This window comes from Drosophila sechellia, chromosome 2R (genome assembly GCF_004382195.2).
Source record: "Drosophila sechellia strain sech25 chromosome 2R, ASM438219v1, whole genome shotgun sequence".
In the NCBI taxonomy this organism is placed as follows: domain Eukaryota; kingdom Metazoa; phylum Arthropoda; class Insecta; order Diptera; family Drosophilidae; genus Drosophila; species Drosophila sechellia.
The window spans coordinates 13,985,262-14,003,283 of NC_045950.1; the positions used below are offsets into that span (position 1 = coordinate 13,985,262).

General features: G+C 39.4%; 4 protein-coding genes across 4 annotated transcripts; all 4 read right to left on the reverse strand.

Moving 5' to 3' along the window:
* Nucleotides 1–4,246: 4,246 nt before the first annotated feature.
* Nucleotides 4,247–6,808, reverse strand: LOC6609707. The gene is made up of 2 exons (XM_002034328.2): nucleotides 6,733–6,808; nucleotides 4,247–6,669 (listed from the first exon to the last, which is right to left on the reverse strand). Exon 2 carries the CDS (start codon nucleotides 6,645–6,647, stop codon nucleotides 4,371–4,373), a length of 2,277 nt encoding a protein of 758 aa, XP_002034364.2. The 5' UTR covers nucleotides 6,648–6,669; nucleotides 6,733–6,808; the 3' UTR covers nucleotides 4,247–4,370.
* Nucleotides 6,809–6,915: 107 nt separating this feature from the next.
* LOC116800531 lies at nucleotides 6,916–9,077 on the reverse strand. The gene has a single exon (XM_032716018.1). It carries the CDS (start codon nucleotides 8,947–8,949, stop codon nucleotides 7,075–7,077), a length of 1,875 nt encoding a protein of 624 aa, XP_032571909.1. The 5' UTR covers nucleotides 8,950–9,077; the 3' UTR covers nucleotides 6,916–7,074.
* A 4,898-nt stretch (nucleotides 9,078–13,975) lies between these two features.
* On the reverse strand, nucleotides 13,976–14,503 carry LOC116800533 (phenoloxidase subunit 2-like). The gene is made up of 2 exons (XM_032716029.1): nucleotides 14,419–14,503; nucleotides 13,976–14,359 (listed from the first exon to the last, which is right to left on the reverse strand). The coding sequence occupies exons 1-2, from the start codon at nucleotides 14,481–14,483 to the stop codon at nucleotides 14,161–14,163; spliced, it is 264 nt and encodes an 87-aa protein (XP_032571920.1). The 5' UTR covers nucleotides 14,484–14,503; the 3' UTR covers nucleotides 13,976–14,160.
* Nucleotides 14,504–14,531: 28 nt separating this feature from the next.
* Nucleotides 14,532–16,714, reverse strand: LOC6609708 (phenoloxidase 2). Its single transcript, XM_032716019.1, has 5 exons — nucleotides 16,278–16,714; nucleotides 16,087–16,222; nucleotides 15,523–16,017; nucleotides 14,822–15,455; nucleotides 14,532–14,671 (listed from the first exon to the last, which is right to left on the reverse strand). Exons 1-5 carry the CDS (start codon nucleotides 16,631–16,633, stop codon nucleotides 14,556–14,558), a joined length of 1,737 nt encoding a protein of 578 aa, XP_032571910.1. The 5' UTR covers nucleotides 16,634–16,714; the 3' UTR covers nucleotides 14,532–14,555.
* Between the last annotated feature and the right edge of the window lie 1,308 nt (nucleotides 16,715–18,022).

The following is an 18,022-nucleotide window of genomic DNA, read 5'->3' on the forward strand; positions in this document are numbered from 1 at the left end:
TTGTGGGTGGCGGTCAGGTTGTTAGCATTATCTGCAGATCGGGTGCACAGGTCCTTGAGCGGCATCATCGGTTGCACCATTCCATGTGCCCCTGAAGAGCCGTCGCTCGGCTCTAATCTATTAAAAGCGCGTTAATTCTGCGAGTGTGCCGTCTATTTGCGGTCTCCAAATAGCAGCAAGTGCCACGATGAGTTTTTCTTTCAGCCACAGAATTTTGTGTACTTGTGTGCCATTGGTAACTGCTGCGTTGGTAAACATCAGCTTTAATGGCTTTGTGCTGGGCTCAAATAAGCGAAATGGAAAACAAATTTCGAGAGATTATGGTTGACTTCGAGGGTGTGATTGTATCTGTTATTGCCGCTTAGAACATAACATTTTTAACCCTCTTTTTCAACAGTATAAACAACAGTTTAAAAATATTTAAAACGTAAAAAGAATAGTTTTTGTTTCTTTCTCCATTATATGAGTATATAAAATACTAACTAATTTTAGATTTTACTATTCAAATTGAAACTAAGAGCATTACTTACCTCTTTCATTTCCGCGCACTTATTAATGCCATCTTTAATGACTTATTTTAAGGCCCATTAACAGGAACTAACTACTGTTTACTGCCATCTGAATGGGTACTAATTAACTAAGTAAAGCACGGCGATGCCGTCGACGATGGACTCTCTTTTGTGCTCTCTTCCTGGCCGAAAGACACGCACGCACATTCGCACATTCAGGAGACCAATCAACAGTTTGCCGTGGTGCGAGGAAAAGCTCTCGGAAAAGCTCGGGAAAAAGAGATGCTGCGACGTCGACAGAGGCGAAAAGCAGCAGCCACAAGTTGCCTTTTCGACATTTGCAACAGTTGCTGCTGAGTGGCTTCGAAAGTCGGACGTGGCGAAAGGTATAGCGCATACATCCGGAACTTAATCCAGGCGTAACTGTTATCAGTGGATTTGGACACCTTTCTCCTCGTTTGCGTGCGTGCGTGTGTGTGTGTGTGATTGTGTGTATGTGTTCGCGGGCGGCTGGGAAAATTGAGGAAAATTGAAAAGGCTTGTAACGGGAAACTAGTTCAAGTGCAGAAGCGCGGAAGTTGCCAGCAACAATGTTGCAAGTGGAAAAGTGCAAATTCAAATTTCAAACAGCGAAATCCGAAGACATAAATTATAAAAGTAATTAAAATTATAAACTCACTCACATATAGTTGATTTAATTTTTGGCACATGTTTATTAAAACGAAATTTACGTGGTACAACATGTGTTTCTCCCACCGAAGCAAAAAAAAAAAAGCGACTACCATAAATTCTAATCCAAAATAAAACTGAAAAATGAAATGAAAAATCAAAGCTAATTTTATTCAGATTGGAAAATACGATTATAATCTGACCCTACACACCCGCAAACCAAAACAGAAAAAAATCGTGAAAGTCCCAAGGAAATTACCATATGTAATCCACACACAATCGTAGACTTGGAAAATGTGTAAATGTGTAATACCAACACTGAAAAAAAGTGTCTTCTTGATAGGGAATAAATGTAAAACATTATAAAAAACTTTTAAACCTGCTAAATAATATTTAATTGAGTATAGAAGTGTATTAAATCAAGATATTTTAAAACTTTGAAAGTCAATAATATTAATTTTTCTTATTTTCTGATATTTTTTGTTCTTTGTGAAAAACATATTTTCAATTCAAATTTTTGTTTGACACTTGCTTTCCTACGAATTTCGTTACGTTTACGCATTTTCCTGTGGCTTTTCTCCACTCACTGACTGTTTTTTTCTCTTCTATTTTTTTGTGGGGAATTTCGTGCAAATAAAGTTCTGTTGAATTGATTTGAGAACAGCATAAAACAAGCAGCAACAGGCAACCAGCAAACAATCATCGGCAATCGACAAGGAGGCTGGAAAAAAATCACCCGCTCCTTCAGAAAAAGGTAAGTACATGTGTTTACGAATCTGCGGATGATTCGCCTGATTTGCATTTCAAAGGATTCCAATATTATTATCGTGTCTGGCCGAACGATAAGGTCAGGCGGCTCACGCTGCGTATGATTGATTGGGCCCCAGTGAGCGCGATCCATAATTATGTTAACGTGCGTGGCGAACGGATTTCCGTTTGCATTTTCCAATAAAGCGATTTGATTCGCCGAATTTCGGGATTTGGCAGGAACAAAACTGAATTTTGGTTTAATGTGGTGTACCGATAGCTAAAAGGTATTGAAGCGAACGCAAATTGATGTGTAAATATATAGGGAATATATATATTCCGCTCAAAACAAAAGCTTTTTGGTTGAACGCTTGTGAAAGTACATGCGATAACATCCCGGAAAATAATGAACAAATAAACCTCTTCGTTGGAACAAGCAGCCTTGAACTTTGTTCTCAACGAGAATATAACTTAAAGCACAATTAATAGGAAATACCTTAGAATTTTGATGCAAATGAGATTGTTACATCAAGTTTCCGCATAAAAAATGTATTTTTAAGTTTATCATTCAAGTTAACAAATTGTATGGAGTCAAAGAGGCGATAAGTCGGAATTTTAAATCCGTCCAAACTTGGTTAAAGATAATTCATCTTTGCGTCTACATGCTCAAATTTGAGCTAACCTCTGAAGTTGAAAACTTCATCTTTGCACTCCGCGAAGCGTAAATTACAAACCTTCTTAAGAAGATTTCGGCCATAAGTTGCAAGCATTTTAGTCCTTGTGCAAACTGTTCAACTTTGTGAACTGAAGAAACTACAACTTCCGCTTGGGTTTAATCTAAAAAGTTGAATTAGCTGATGAAGGAGCTTGTTAACTTGCCATGCCGAGCCAATTAGAAAATTTTCCAATTATTTTTGCCTGCAATTCACTTCCTTAAATCGCATTTCGGTTTGCAATTAAACGGAATTTCCGTGACTCACATAATTGGTTTAAATAAGTTAAGCCACTTAGTGGCAATTATGATGCCACCGCCGAGCAGTAAGCAATATTCATCGCACATTTCCTTCTTCGCTTTTTTCCGCTCTCATTTAAATTTCCTGCACATCCTTCGTCCGGATTGTTTGGCCTTTAACGGTGTTCCACTGCCCGGGGCATCAGTCGCATCGGCTGCTCCTCCAACGCGTTCTAGCACCTTGACACACCTGTCCCCACCTGAACGTGTTTGCATTCCAGCGTTGCATACTTTGCGGCGCTCGGCGTTTAAATGACTTACAACCACTTCGCCACGCTTGATAATTAATGAATGAAATCATTTAAAAGGGCAAAGTCTTAAACTGCAGTGAACTGATTAAATCACTATCAGCCATGTTTGTGATTTCTAACTATAAATCATTCTAGCAAGCGTTGTGCTTCACATAAGCCGCAATAACATTTTAATTCTACTTTAAAAATGGGGATTTGTTTTGTCAGTAGATTCAGTCCAACAGCTTAATTAAATGGCTAGGGGAATTAAAGTTCATATAAATAAAAAGCGTGTCATGTACAAAAAAAAACTTATTTGGCTGTTTTGTTAAATTTAAGAGCTTAAAAAAGCAATTTATTCTTCTAGTATTAAAATTTCAAAATTTAAAAGAAATATTCCCAAATGTTATTCGTTAAAGAATAAAGAATAATTTAAGTTCACTTGCCTTGACAGGCGTGCACATAAATATACAATTTTACTGCATTCAACGTGTCGTAGTAAATTGGCATTAAAATTAATAATCTAGAAGAAACTACTTGAGGCAGCCCGCATTTCAACCAAAAATAAAAACACCATATAAAAGTTTTTACTATCTAAAATCCTCGACCGAGTTTTGTTGTTTTTCACTTTGATTTTGTTCTTCCTTTTCTCTTTTTTCCGCCCCTTTTTTTTGTAGTTGCACTCGAAAAAGGGGAGGTTCAGCCTGCGTGGGTTGCAAAATTCAACGGACGGATTTTTAGTTGGCGTTGGCATTGACATTTATGCGAATGGGATGCGAATTGGGCTCGGGTGTAAAAAACTGATTTTTATGGGACTATATTATTTTTACTCAGCAATGGAATAAATTTCGCGGAAGAGGATGCAGTCGCAACTGTTGTATAGGGCAAATGCTAATATTGAAAAACTGTATGCCACATGAGTGCGATTTTTAGGGGTCGCGTAAAAGTCTAGGGAATGAACTGCTTACAAATGGTATGAGAATGGGTAATTGGCAGCTATGCGTATTTTAAATGCATCATTTTTTACTGGGTATTTTATTTTATTTGGCGAATATAGGGGAAATAAAAAAATGAGCTAGCTGCAACTGGTAGTACAGGATACTCTACAGACTCCCTGTTTGTTCCCTGTTTCATCGACTCACAAAAACTACATCTTATATGTTTGTATCTTTGTTTTTAAATCATATGTTTTAGGACTTAGCCTCATGATCTTTTTGATAACTTCTGATCCACGATCTGCTGACAAAGATTGAGGGTCTCATAACATATAGCGAGGCCATCGCGGGTGCAGATTTCCTTCGGGTCGTGCTTTAGATATTCTTGACATTTCGATATCCTCTGGACATAGTAGGATTTCAGTTCCAATCGTTGACGTCTCTTCTGCATCTGCAGCATATAAGGCTGCAATTCGGAACGTTTTCTTCTAACACACTTGCATAAGGAGCAGGTCTTCTTAAAGTGCTGCGATGGCTTCTTTTTCACGTCCTTAACTTTCTTTACCTTTCTCTTTTGAGGGCTCTTCTTGGGCACTTCTTTTTGATTAGTCGTAGTATTAGCTTCATATTGATTGCTTTTAAATAAATCCGGATTTGTTTCAAAAAAACCCATATTAGAGCCATAAGACAGCATAAAGTCTGATACCAGATCGGAAATTAGTAAAGGTTTCGCTTCCACAGAAGAAAGCATTTCATCCACAGAAACAGTTTTCGAGTGCATCCGTGTTCCTTCTTGTTCCTTTGTAGTTCTTGGACTTGTCTTGTTACCTACAACATTGGCAATAGAGTTTAGTGGCGATTTATCGGGTCCATCCGTTTCGACATTCTTCTCCGCCGGTTCATTTGGGTCTCGTCTTTTTAGCTTAACCTTGCTATAGGTGCTATAGGAAGTTGGCGGAACGAAGGCCATTTTTTTGCCAAGGAAGGCCCAGCCATGGTGATCGCCACTAATAATAAAGCTTCTATGGATATCTTGAATTTCACTACCATTATCCGAGTTAGTCATTTGACCTCTGTACAGTGACACGACCGATTCATTGAATTTATTCTTTAAATTCAAGACAAGATTGTTTGATGACGGACCTTTCACGATTTGCGCAAGGTATTCAATCGATCTTGACGTTGGATAGTTACTCAAAAATTGTGACATACTTTTGGAAGCGAAACTCTGTCTTAGGTCCACAGGTTGCTCTTCCTCTTCGATGGTCCCCTCTGATTTCGACTTTCTTAATGTTAATTTCTTGCGTAATATTCGTTGTTTAGATGCCGATGTTTTGCTTTCCGAAAATGATACGTTCTTGGAAACCGATTCGCTGTCGGTCTTAAAAGAATGGTAACTTAACGATTTCGGATGTTTTGAGTTCTTGTGAACTTTAGGATTTTTGATTTTCGGTTTTTCTGCATGTTTTCGTTGCTTTATAAGCTTAGGTTTTTTAATTTTCATTGGTAATTTCAAATTTTTTGACTTTTGATGTTTTTCCGATGCTACCGACGTGGTAGTAACCTCTTTCAACAGTGGGGATTCTCCTAGATCATCGATTGCATATAAAACATCTTCATCGCTACTATGGTTTGATTTTACTGGTCTTTTGACATAGGGTCGAAAAGATCTGGTAGATTGTCGTGTACTTGCGATACTTTCTAGACTTGGATGGAATGCTAATATCGTACTAGTTGTCGATTTCCTGGAAGATTGCTTACTATGTTCCGATTTTATACTTCCTATACGCAAATGTTGTATCTTCGAGATTTTACTGGGATTCTTATAAGTTTTATATGTATCTGCAATTTTTGTGCTATTTTTTCTTGATTCGCTTTCAGCTTTCAATGAATTCGTGGACTTTTGTCGGGACTTTATTTTCTTAGTCAATGATACTTTGTGTTTGTTAATATTTTCTTCCTGATTTGGAAGCACTACTAGGGGTCGCAGTTTGGTTAGTTTTTGTAGATGTTGTAGCTTCTTGTGCATTTCCGCTTTCAAATAAGGATCGAAAGAATTCTGTAGCATTTGACCAACTTGCAGTTCTTGACGTTTCCAAGCAATCCATTTCTCTGGGGTGGAAAACTTGCCCATATCGAAATACTTTTGAACTTTCGAACGCTTGGCCGATGCTTCTTTTTTCTTTTTTGATTCAGTGCTCTTTGCGTTCCGGAAACAGGACACCAGTTCCTGATAAATGTGCTCATCCAAATCTATTCCTGGCGGCAATTGGGTTTCGTTGAAGGACAACTTTAAGTCCACTGGAAGTTTGGTAATTGGCTCTTTAATTGGAGCCACAATTCTAGCGTTCTGTTCGATGCGCCTGCGAATGTCCGTCAGTCGCTCCTGACAGCCGCTAGCATAGTAGCTCCAAGTGGCCCGGAAAACCGAATCCCTATTTGGTGGCCAGTCCATAGTCCGTAGAAGGGGCGACAGTCCCTGGATCTTGCCACGTAGACAGTTTCGATCCAGCAAACGGGTGCTCTTCCAAATGTTCAGCGACATGTCGAGGCACTAATGTAATGCACTAACAATTTTAAGGGATTTTTATGTAGGATTTTTAAATGACTAATAAAATAATTTGGCATACTTGCTTGACAATTTGATGTGCTCGTTAGGGCGACCATTTCATTGATTTTTCTTGACTTTAATTGGCAGAATATACTAGTGTTTACTTTCTTGAGGTAAACAGTTCTGCCAAGGCAACTTAGATTTAGGAAATTCTTTATTTAATTTATCATTGTTACATATAAAAAGCAGAGTTACCCGACCTCGATTGTCTTACAAGTGAAAAGTACATAAGGTAACACACTACATTTATTCAGAATCATCAGTAAGAACACCGTGTCCGATAGTAAAAACATACTAAATACATCATACATTAAAATGATTCGACGTTTCTACTCCAATTCAGTTCGGCATCCAAACCAGCTTAGTTTCTCCTTTTGCATCTGGACAATTGCAACCAATCTTCGACAAGACGACCACAAAGGTTCAACGTAACTAAACATTGCTTCAATTCGTGGCGCATCTTGCCAACATTATTGCAAGTAGTCCTAGATTTAGAAAAGGGTTTGGTCGTAGGTTCTGTGGGCTTCAGATCCGGTTCTTTATCGAAAAGTGTTTCCGTACGGGATATCTTTTCCCTCGCAGCCATTTTTAGATAGTACTGCTTCAACTGCTCACGATTCTGACGCCTCTTCATCTCAATCATGAATGGTTCATCGGGATCGCTCTTTGGTCGACTGAACTCACATAAGTCACATCTGTTTCGGTTGACTTCTGTCTGACAGGACACAGCTTTTACAGGAGCTTTGCGTTTTCTCCGACAGATTTCAAACCGAAACAGGTGGTATTTATATGGTCTCGCAAAACAGGATGGTCTCTTACACAAGCCAGTTGTACAGTATTTCTTTTTAATTTGTTTTCTCGGTGCAAGATGTAGAACTACTTTCTTTTCTTTACTCCTTGCACTTCTTTTCACGGGCTTAACAGGTGCCGGCCAAGGTACTTTTGTATATGACGGAATGGAATGCGAGGATTCGAAGAACTTTAAGTAAGAATGTATATCAAGGGGCCTAAAATCATAGAGATCGGTGGGGCCAGAACTAACAAAGCTCTTATTCAATTTAGATACCCACGTCGTAGAGGATCCTCGATCAAATTGTGTGATGTTGCTGAGCTCCAAGCCAATTTCGTTTTTGGGCTCATCTGGAAGTTGAGATGCATTCGCATCTTTAGGCTTAGGCACGGTGTAAACTTGGCCTCTAGTTTTTGGGTTACTAACGTCTTGTGAATCCATCGAGAAACGTGAGCTAGATTTTTGATTTTTAATATTAGTTTTCGCCGATTTTCTAATCTTAAGGGTTCTAGTCTTAAGTTTTTCACCAGTACTCTTTAGAAACTTCTTTCGAGATTGTTTTCGTGGCTGAGACCTTTCTGAATAATTCTTAGTCTCAGTTTTCAGTTCCGTTGATGAACCATATATAGGGGACTTTTGAGGATCATTTTTGTTTTTAAATTTCTTAATGCTAGCAAGCTTTCTAAAATACTTAGAATTTTTCTGAAAATTTCTCCTTTTCTGGGACTGTCTGGAATTGATATGAGATTTACTATGCCCCGTTAAGCTATGGGGAGGAATATTGATTTCATGACCGATTGGCTTAGTTGATTCATAAGAACTATTTTGGAAAATGTTGTTCGTCAGAAATTTTGGTGCATTTATCATATTGATAGAATTGCTATGAACACTCCTTGTTGCTGGCATTTTTAAGATCGGATTATTGAATTTAAGGATATTCGGCACTACTATTTTTCTAAAAATATTTTTTGTGGAATTCTTTGGAGTATTACTACTTTTATGGCTATTAGGCTTCGTTAAGTTTATTAAATGCCCTTCAGGCTTATTAGATCCATTAATTGTGTTGTTTGATTTGCTTGCCGAGTTGTTGGTTTTTAAATCCATCAAAGTTCGGTGGTATTTTTCCGAATCGTTTTTTTGCAAAAATTTCTTTGGCAGGTCGTCTAAAACCGATCTTCTAAGCTTGGTAGAGCCAACAGGTATTGTATGAGAATCACGGGACACCTGCTCATAAATATTTGCCAAATTGGGTAGTTCGGGTTCGTCTGTTATTCTCAGATAGTTTCTACACTTGCTCGTTGCTTCCAGGTTCTTCACAAAGTTGGTTGAATGCGAAACAGTTGGATACCATGATTGAAGTTGATTGGAGTACTCTCCCAGATTGGGGGAAAACTTTCGAAGACCTTCAGCGGTCGCCGAGGCGATGCCACGCCTTACACTCCACATGATAATAGGACAACACTAGATTTACAGGAATACACACGTAATTTGATAACTCGGAATTTCGGTTATAGCAGGCATATGAATGTATGCTTTGATTAATTCCTCCAAGCTGTTGATTCCTAGACACAAGATCTTTTGCTTTGAATAGCTTTAAGCCAATAAGAACCTTCTAGTAGTCAATTGGTTAGGAGGGCTTATTCTTCTCGCCTAGCGACCTAGTCTGGTGGCCATGACTGTCGCTAAGTTACCATGACAATTTGAAATCCAAAGAGTATTTGTATTTGTTCAATCATCTGGATATATAACAAAAAGTCAACTGAGTTGGCAGCCAGAATTGTGTGCTTTCAAATTCAAAATAAATGTCTTCGCCCAATTTTGCATCGGTTTGCTATTAGGCTGACAATTAAGCCAAGAAAAATACGCCACAAGCTTCTACTTGAGAATAAGTTCACTTCGTTGTGAAAACAATGTCATGGCTTAAATTATTTAAATTATTTGATTGCGTCTCTATGTGTGTGTGTGTGAGCTGCACTCTGGCGAAATTAAAATATTCATTTTCCTCCGCTTTTCCGTTCAAACTTTATAATGCAGGCAGATGCTGGCGACGCAGCCTTCCGTTTTGTTTTCCCATTTCCCAAGAGCATTTCCCATGTGCGCCGCCCACACTCGCAATGCGAATAAGAATAATTGTTGTCTGTCCCTACCTTGAATCGCATTTCTATGCACATTATGCCCACGACAAAGCCCCAAAATGCCTAAGGGAAGCCGCAATTCTAAGCGAGTTCCTTTGGCCAACTGGGGAAAATATAAAGGTGCAAGGAAACGAATAGTTTTATATTTAACAAATTGAAGGGAACAATTTTAATTTGCTGTAAAATAGAATTTTGTTAGGTTTCTATTTTAATTCAGATTAAAAATGAGAAATTTCCATAGGTTATTACCCCACTTACCATGTTTAGCATCTTTGAATTATCACATTGTTTATAGAACAATGGCCATAAACTTATTGCTATACATCTGTGAATAATTATTGTATGTTTGACTGAATATAGAAGACTAATACCCTTGCCAAGTTCAAGTTCCGACACAGTTATGGTCGTGATCAGATGGGATGTAAAAAGAAATTCCCCAAACAAAAAGACACTGAAAAAACAAAGTTAAGCCACATTTACAGAAATAAAAATATATAAAACATATAATTTTTAATTTCTCTTAAATGCTGTTGTTTTATAAACCAGTATTGTTGATGATGAGTTTATTTCATATATGTAGACTTTAAATCCATTTTTCCCAGTGCTAATGAGATAGGCGGTACATATGGCTGTCTGACATCATAGTTAATAGCTTTTAGCAGCACTTTATCGCTAAGTTGCTATTTGTGTTAATTTTTTTGTTGGGAAAACAAACGAAGCTGCTAGCTGCTTGTTTATTTACTCCTCGTGTGTGTTTGTGCATAAAACATAAATTCCCAGCGAATCGCATTGGATGCTAAAATAACACAGCTGTCGATTTTTGTACTACAATCCGAATTTGGGTAAAAAAAAAGAAAAAGAAAAAAGGGACAGATAAAAGTGATTTGTTTAAGCCAATGGCAAGGGGGCCATAAACAAAACGGCAGATATTAACAGATTAACACCGCTCTTCTTCTGATGAACTGTCGAAGTCGCTGAACCAAGTTGTAAACATTTGGCAATTAATTTAAATATTAGTATTACGAACCAGCCAAAAGTAAATGTCGACGTCTCAGCGCGTGGCAAATAAACATTTCTCAGAGTAAATAGCAAATTAACAGTCCATAATCATAAAAGACGGTTGAAATAATAATCAAAAGAAGTAAAATTTGATAAAATAAAATAAAATTGAATTAGTTCGTGTATCAAAAATAAATTAAATTGTTTTTTCTTGAAATGATCTACTTTAGAAGCTGACAATTAATTGTGAAATGACATTCATGTCCTGCTGCGGTTTTCCAATTATCTAAATATGGTGGGAAACCTTATGGCGTTTCAATTAAACATGAATTTCCCGCGGTTAACCTAATTCGCATTGAAAACTGCGGGAAAATGCGAGGCAGCATTTCCACATTTTAATGAATTCAAGTGCTGCCGCTCCTGTGATTTCTCGCTACCAATTTCATTTCCATTACGGAGTGAATCTGACTCAAAGCATAATTGCAAACAATTAGCATGCTCCAGGACTCAGGACACAGGACCCAGGACGCTTGGCATCGAATCCGATGGAAAAAATGCCAATAATTATGATGTACTATTATACTGGAAGTACACACTTGACAGTGCTTTGTCATTCGCATTGTGGTTGGGCTGCGTTATTCGCGGATAGCGAGCCCAGGTCTAAATCAATATCGAATTTCATGCATGTCAGCCCAGCCAAGGCAAACATATCCATATGCTTGTTCCAGACACAGCGCAGGCCAATATGTTAGATTCCAAGTTGGATTAAACAAAAAATGTAAAATAGCATTAAACTCAACTTACGCTATTTTACAACCTCTCAACTAACAATTTTAATACAGTTTAAAGTGGTTTTATATATATAAATGTTAAGTTTTAATTTCTTTACATCACGAGTAAAATGACTGTAATATTTCGCAAATCTACATTTTGTTTGACTTTCCTGTACGTATTTATATTATATGATTATCATCCAGTGACTGGTCTTGTTCTTGTCCAAACCAGCTGCATTATTTCATTTATTATTTTATTGGCACAAGGCAGGCATTATTGGACTCGGTTCCCATTCCATTGTTTATGTGTACAGGGGACAAAAATACCATCAACAAATATGATTACATTTGCGTCGAAGAAAAAATGACTTATGTGGTAAACATTCTATCTAACATATCCATAGATCGATTTTTATGAGCCTTTTATTGAAAAATTTGAATACACTATCAAAATGTACTATTATAGATAGTGAATAATTTTCTCTCTAAAAAAAATAGTTGTTCTTATTGTTACTTTCAGTCAGGCCAAGTGATGTTTATTATTCAACAGATCGGACATTTGTGTATATATGTATATATTTTGCAGTAGAAAGTGCATTGTTGCAAGGTCGGTTTACACAATAGCCTTCTACGTCAATTTATTTGGCTGCTTTGCATTCACGTCTGATTGACTTTTTAATGGGCTTCACATTTGATTGAATGCAAATTTCACAGAAATTAAGCAATCAATTGCGCAGATCGACTGCAGTGTACAAAAATGTGTTTAAATTCGCATTGGCCCATTGGCTTACTACAAACGTTTCTAACAGTTGTAACATTTGTTACCCTAATCAGCGCCAAACTCTTTTCAAACCCATTATTTACAATTATTACACACATGTGTGCTGGGTGGTAAAAAAGTATGCTAATATGCCAAGTAACCGGGCAAATATTTTTTCAAACCCTTAAACCAAAACGAAGCAAACTCAGCAACATTAATGGCAAACAGCTAAAAGTCCTCCCCCAAAAACAGCATATGGGAAAAACGACCCAAAGCTAAAGCCAAAGTTTTGCCTAAGTGGCGGCATTTTGGTGGCTTTGCCACGGAAGAAAAAGAGGGAAGAACACCAAAATTTCTTGCCCCGCAGCTACGAAAATAAATTAAAGGGACTCGGCAACTTTTTGCCTTGCTCCGTATTTTTGTCTATTTTTTTTAATTTTTCTACAATTTAGCCGCATAAATAAATGCAAGGAAAGTGAGCGGGAATGTCCTGTGGCCAGGATCTAATGATTGAAAAAAAGGGAGAAGTGATAAAAAAGCTGTGGGCCAGTCTAACCCCCACCCCTCCCTCTCGTTTGCCTTTCGTTTCGACCATAATAACCTTTTATAATGCTCAAACGTGTATTTACTTTCCTTAGGGATATTTACTTAAATCCTCTCAAAGCCAAAACGCCTTCTCCGCAAATTGTCCGTTCTGCTGTAATTTAATTTGAATTCTGCTGAAAGTTTACACCAGTTGCAGTACACACAAAATACGGTCATAAAATATGCAACTTTGAAAAGAAATAAAAATGAAAAAAAAAGTCCTGTTCCAGGCAACAAAAGAGATTAAATTGCGTGGCCGTGTCCTGTCAACATTAGCCCCCAATTTTTTTGTTTGGGCGCATTGAACTCGTTTTTGCGGCAGATAATATATAAAATGTAGCCGTTTTATTTTGTTGCCATCAGTTTCATTTCGATTTTGATTTGAATATGTGTGTTTTTTAGACATACGCGTGCTCTGCAGGTACATAGTCATGAGTTGGAACTTTTCCCTACATTTCTTTCTGCAAATCAACCCAATTAGAGATTGCACATGCCTTACTCCTCCTGATGATTGCAGTCGGAAACTCAATTTCATCACGTATACGTCATGTGGCGCAATATAAGGCAGTCATAAAAATCTTTTAAAAATCAATTTGTTTGAGACAGCTGTTGTGCTGCGCTAATCCAAAGTCTTGAACTTTATCCACATCAAGTGGATGTTTAATTAAGGCCTTCGACTCGGTAAAAGCCAAAAATTAATAAACGCAACACGTGCAGCGGTTTTGTTGGCTGTTTTGCCAGGATGTTTTTCTATTTTTCCTCAATACTTGGTGGGTGGGTGGAACGCCAAGGCCTCCTGGACATGGGCAATCGCAAAGTTTGTCGAGCAAGGCGCTTTGAAGTCTAATAGGATTAGTTCGCCCAGATGTGGGTGTGTCTGTCTATGACAAATAAACGCCCTTCTGCGGCTGTGTATCTGTATTCCTTTGCCATAAATAATATTCAATAATGCTAAGCAAATATTTGGCATGTGAATATTCCTAGACGAGGATTTCTTATATCAGTAAATATTTATCATATCCATGGCTGACTCGCTTGAGGCCAACGAAAACGAGTAATCTCTCTTTTGCCTTGAAAAAGTAATAAATAAAAATCTGTAAAATTCTTTGGTCTCCCCGGGTGGTAAATTGGGACTATTAGATACATTATAAGCTAACTAAAAGTTCCTTGGCTAAAGCTATCTCCCCACTGCATTCAATAGGTGTCAATACTCGCTTGTATTACTGCCTGCAAATATTACATTTATTTTTGTAGAGGGTAACTAAACGATAAAACACCACATAAACGCGCACAAGTTTGGTTAATTATAAGTTAATAGCAAAAAGTGTATGATTCCAAGAGTTGTCCGTTTTCAAGTCCGTTTCCATTGATTCTCAAAATGAGCTCTGTTAGTTGGAGCAATCATCTAGGCCTTGTCAATCACGCGATCATTGAAGACAATCCTCAAATCGGTCTTGGCCATGTTGCCAAAGGCACCGACCAATTGGGTGAGATTGGCATTGGGCAGACGTCTATCGAAGGGATAGCCCATGGTGCGTCTGTCAGGATACAATTTGTCCTTCAGACCACAGAACGAGTACGCCGTGCTGCAGGCATCATTGGGTCTAATGGGCGACAAGGAGAATGTCAGCTGATGATGGGAAATTGGGTTTATAGCACTCACGTTTTGGGCTGCTCAACGGAGTCCTGCGAGTAATCGGAAATCATGACGAACAGGTCGAAGAGCATTCCCTGGGCATTGCCCTTGGGCAGCAAGAGATGCTGTGGCCACCCACATCCGCAAAACTTGAAGCGTGCCAACTAATCGGCGGCCTTGGGCTGATAGTCCGCTCCAACCGGGCGGAATGAGCGCTCGAAGGGAATGGCCACCGAGGACTCTGTCGACTGGCGGCGGATGGTGTTCTCACCGGGCACCACTGGGGATTAATTAAAGAGTGTTAATAGATCGTAGAAGGATGACAGAATGGAAAGGTATAAGCTTAAAATCACTGGCTAGTTTTGTACGAAAAACTTTTCAAATACCAAAATGTAAAATAAATAACTTAATAAATTCTGTTTTTACTCACAATCAACTGTGAACTTGTCCATTTCGATGGCCAACAGTCGCTGCTCTTCCAGATTCAAAGCCTGATTACGCTCATCCACCTTGGGGCAGATGAAGATACGGCAAGTACCCGTCCGTCTGGCTCCATTATTGGTCACATTGAAGGTGTAGGTAAAGGGAGCATTCTGCAGATGGGTGAACGAGGCGAATATGTTGCCATCGGCCGATGGACCAAAGTCCAGGCCAGCTGCCAAGTCGGCACTCGACTTCTGCCAGTAGGTCAACAGGGTGTTGGCCTTGGTATTGGACTTGCCAATCTTGGCCTCAATGTAGTCCACAGTAATACCATCGAAGTTAAGCTCGCCGGCATTGTACGGGTTCAGGCGGGTCTTGAACTTGTTGAACACCGTGTCGATGAATCCGTGCCACCTGTAGAAGATTGGATCCCTCATGGCCGTGGTCACATCGCCCATCACACCGAATTCCTCCAAGTGACGGTAATCGGGATCGTGGGCGAAGGAGATTATGTTGTGTCCCTCGTTGTGCAGATTGCCATAGAAATTATAGTTGATGGATAGGACTGGCGTTGCCTCAATCATGTTGCCCAGGATATCGATGCCACGAACCTCGTCCAATGGTATACGATTGCCAGAAGTCTACGGATTATCAAATGAAAACGTTTAATGACCTATGCTATGAATATTCCAATCGGACCCAACTAACGTCTTCAACGTATCCTTGATCAATGGCAGCCAGAACGCGATCACGCCAGCGCTCCACGTCGGAGATCTCCACACGCCCATCATGGCGGTCCACGTCCCTCAGCTTTTGGTTGGTCACTCGGGCGGGATAGGTGCGGTTATTCGTGCTGGACAGGATCTTGGGGAAGTAGCCCTCGGGAACCTCTACACGCAGGTTGTTCAGCGGCTGCACCTTCTTCAGATTGTTGCAGAAGCGCTCCACATTGTAGCGCGCGAGGATCTGGTGGTGCATGTAGTAGAAGAGCTCGCCACGACGATCCTTGTTGACCACCTCCGTGGGTCCTGTGGTCGGGTAGACCAAGTGCCAGTGCCAGTGATGGCTGTTCACACCGATGTCCTCACGGAAGTACGCCAGGCGCTGTTCATCCTCGCGATCCGAGGCCGTGTAGTTTTGCGGAATGTCCACATGGACACGAGCGCCGCTCTCTCCAATGACAGAAGCTTCCTGACGGGCATCCTGTGGTCAAATTTATAAATACACCATTAAGAACTTAGATTGGTCAAATAAAGAAGGATTTGAACGAACCCGGAAGGCGGAAGGTTCTACAAAGTTGCTCGGAAAGATCTGGGAAATGTTGGTAATGGGCACTTCACGCGTATCCGGGCGATGGGCAACGGCTACGGCGTAGGCATATTGGAACAACACAGGATTCACACGATCCCTAAAAGATTAATATATTATATAATACATATATTTATTTTAGTACGAGTACTTACTTGGTGTAAACGCAAAGCGACACGAATTGTCTGAGATTGGGAGCACCCATGAAGAGGGTGATCAACTCACTGGCGATCTCCCGATGGCGATTGTTGAACAGCGAAAATTGATTCTTGAGACCAATCTTTTTGGTGAACTCCAGACTGGGAACGTTGCTCAACTCCTGAATTGGGATCTTCAGATCCACGTCCTTGGAGAAACGATTGCCCACCTCCTCGGTGTCATTGCGATAGCGATCCGTATAGAAGGAATCGGGCAGTTCCAACACAGTTTTTCCGGAGTCTCGGGTGGTGAATGCCGGCTCCAGGGGTCGCTGGAACAGGAGTTCCAAGGCTTTCAGATCCGTGTTCGTCATGGTTTTCGCTATGGAACTACACTTTCAACTACACGTTTAACTTCACTCAACGAAGCCTGTTGGAGAACTGTGATTTTGCCGGGAAGCCGAACTCATTTTATAGGTAACTAGCGGTTCGAAAATCAAAATAAAATTTTTAAAAATGTTTATTATCAACTTCTCACCACAAACGGCAATGGTCGAGCCTTTTTTCTCACAAATTCATTGTGGTTTTGCCGATAGCTCCAGAAAAAGCAAAAAGTGCAATACCCCAAAAGTTGTTGAGCTGCAAAATGATATGAGAAATACTTTTAATTGCTTCCACAAAATAATATACCATTGTTGATTTTCAGTTGAATGTCATTAAACGTGAAACTGAATAGAGCTTGAACTGATACTGATTTTTTCAATAATTCCCACAACCAATTAATTTTTTTCAAGTTTTTGAAGAGTTTTAGTTCCGGGGTAGGAAGCTTAAATTGAATTTCTTTGTCTTTGCCGAAAAGTATCAGAGAAACCTTTTTGCGACCACGCGAAATACAACTCCTAAAGTAAACAGGCCGAAGGCCACCGGAAAAGCTTCTTATTCGCATAGAAATAACACCGAAATACTTGCTCAACAGGCTGCCACGCCCCCTTAACAATAACCCACCCACCGCCCACCGCTCAATGCGAGGCCATAAATTTGGCTTGGAGCAGAGGGCTCGTCCTTCGACATGGCCCATAAATTTGGTTTTTGGAATGGCAGTGTGGAGCTGCATGTAACTAAGAACTAAATGGCAAGAGAGCTTGGATGATTAAAATATCTATACTGTAAATCAATTTTTGTCGCTTCGCCGTCTGGCCAAAAGAACGATGTTGGCCAAAAAGCAAAGCGAATGGCCAAACTTTTGGCCATTGTCAATAATAAATGTTGCTGCCGACTTTGGCGTTGAAATGTGTGCGCATTAATCTGTGAAATTGACAGTAACAAAAACGAGCGTAGCAAGTTTGCATAAAAGTCCGGGTTTCGGGCGAAAATTGAAAAGATGAATTTTCACAATTTCTGCACTCTGGCCATAACAACATGAAAATGACTTTTCTGCTCGACTTTGTTTGCTAATGTCGATGTTCCAGCAGATACACAATCTTCAGTTTATGAACTATGTCCGGTAACCTATGTAAGCAAATTTGACTACCATCAATTGAATTTTTGTTTAAAATACCTTAGGCAAGAATATTTTGTGCGATTTTTTGTAGATTCTTTTGAAACATGCATACCGATTATGTATTGAAAATAGTTCTTATTATAAAAAAAATGCCGCATTGCAGAGTATATTGAAGTTGGCTTTTCCCAGAAAACACTTCACTGCACGCAAATATTTATCCGAGAAATGTAATTTTTCATTGAATATTCAACGACAGCCATGG

Coding starts and splice junctions, on each gene's coding strand:
- LOC116800533 (XM_032716029.1), bottom strand. CDS start 14,483: ATGCTCTTCGACCTGTTCGTCATGATTTCCGATTACTCGCAGGACTCC. Junction 14,360..14,418: donor TCCGTTGAGCAGCCCAAAAC/GTGAGTGCTATA, acceptor GTCGCCCATTAG/ACCCAATGATGCCTGCAGCA.
- LOC6609708 (XM_032716019.1), bottom strand. CDS start 16,633: ATGACGAACACGGATCTGAAAGCCTTGGAACTCCTGTTCCAGCGACCC. Junction 16,223..16,277: donor TCGCTTTGCGTTTACACCAA/GTAAGTACTCGT, acceptor TTAATCTTTTAG/GGATCGTGTGAATCCTGTGT. Junction 15,456..15,522: donor ATCAAGGATACGTTGAAGAC/GTTAGTTGGGTC, acceptor GATAATCCGTAG/ACTTCTGGCAATCGTATACC.
- LOC116800531 (XM_032716018.1), bottom strand. CDS start 8,949: ATGTGGAGTGTAAGGCGTGGCATCGCCTCGGCGACCGCTGAAGGTCTT.
- LOC6609707 (XM_002034328.2), bottom strand. CDS start 6,647: ATGTCGCTGAACATTTGGAAGAGCACCCGTTTGCTGGATCGAAACTGT.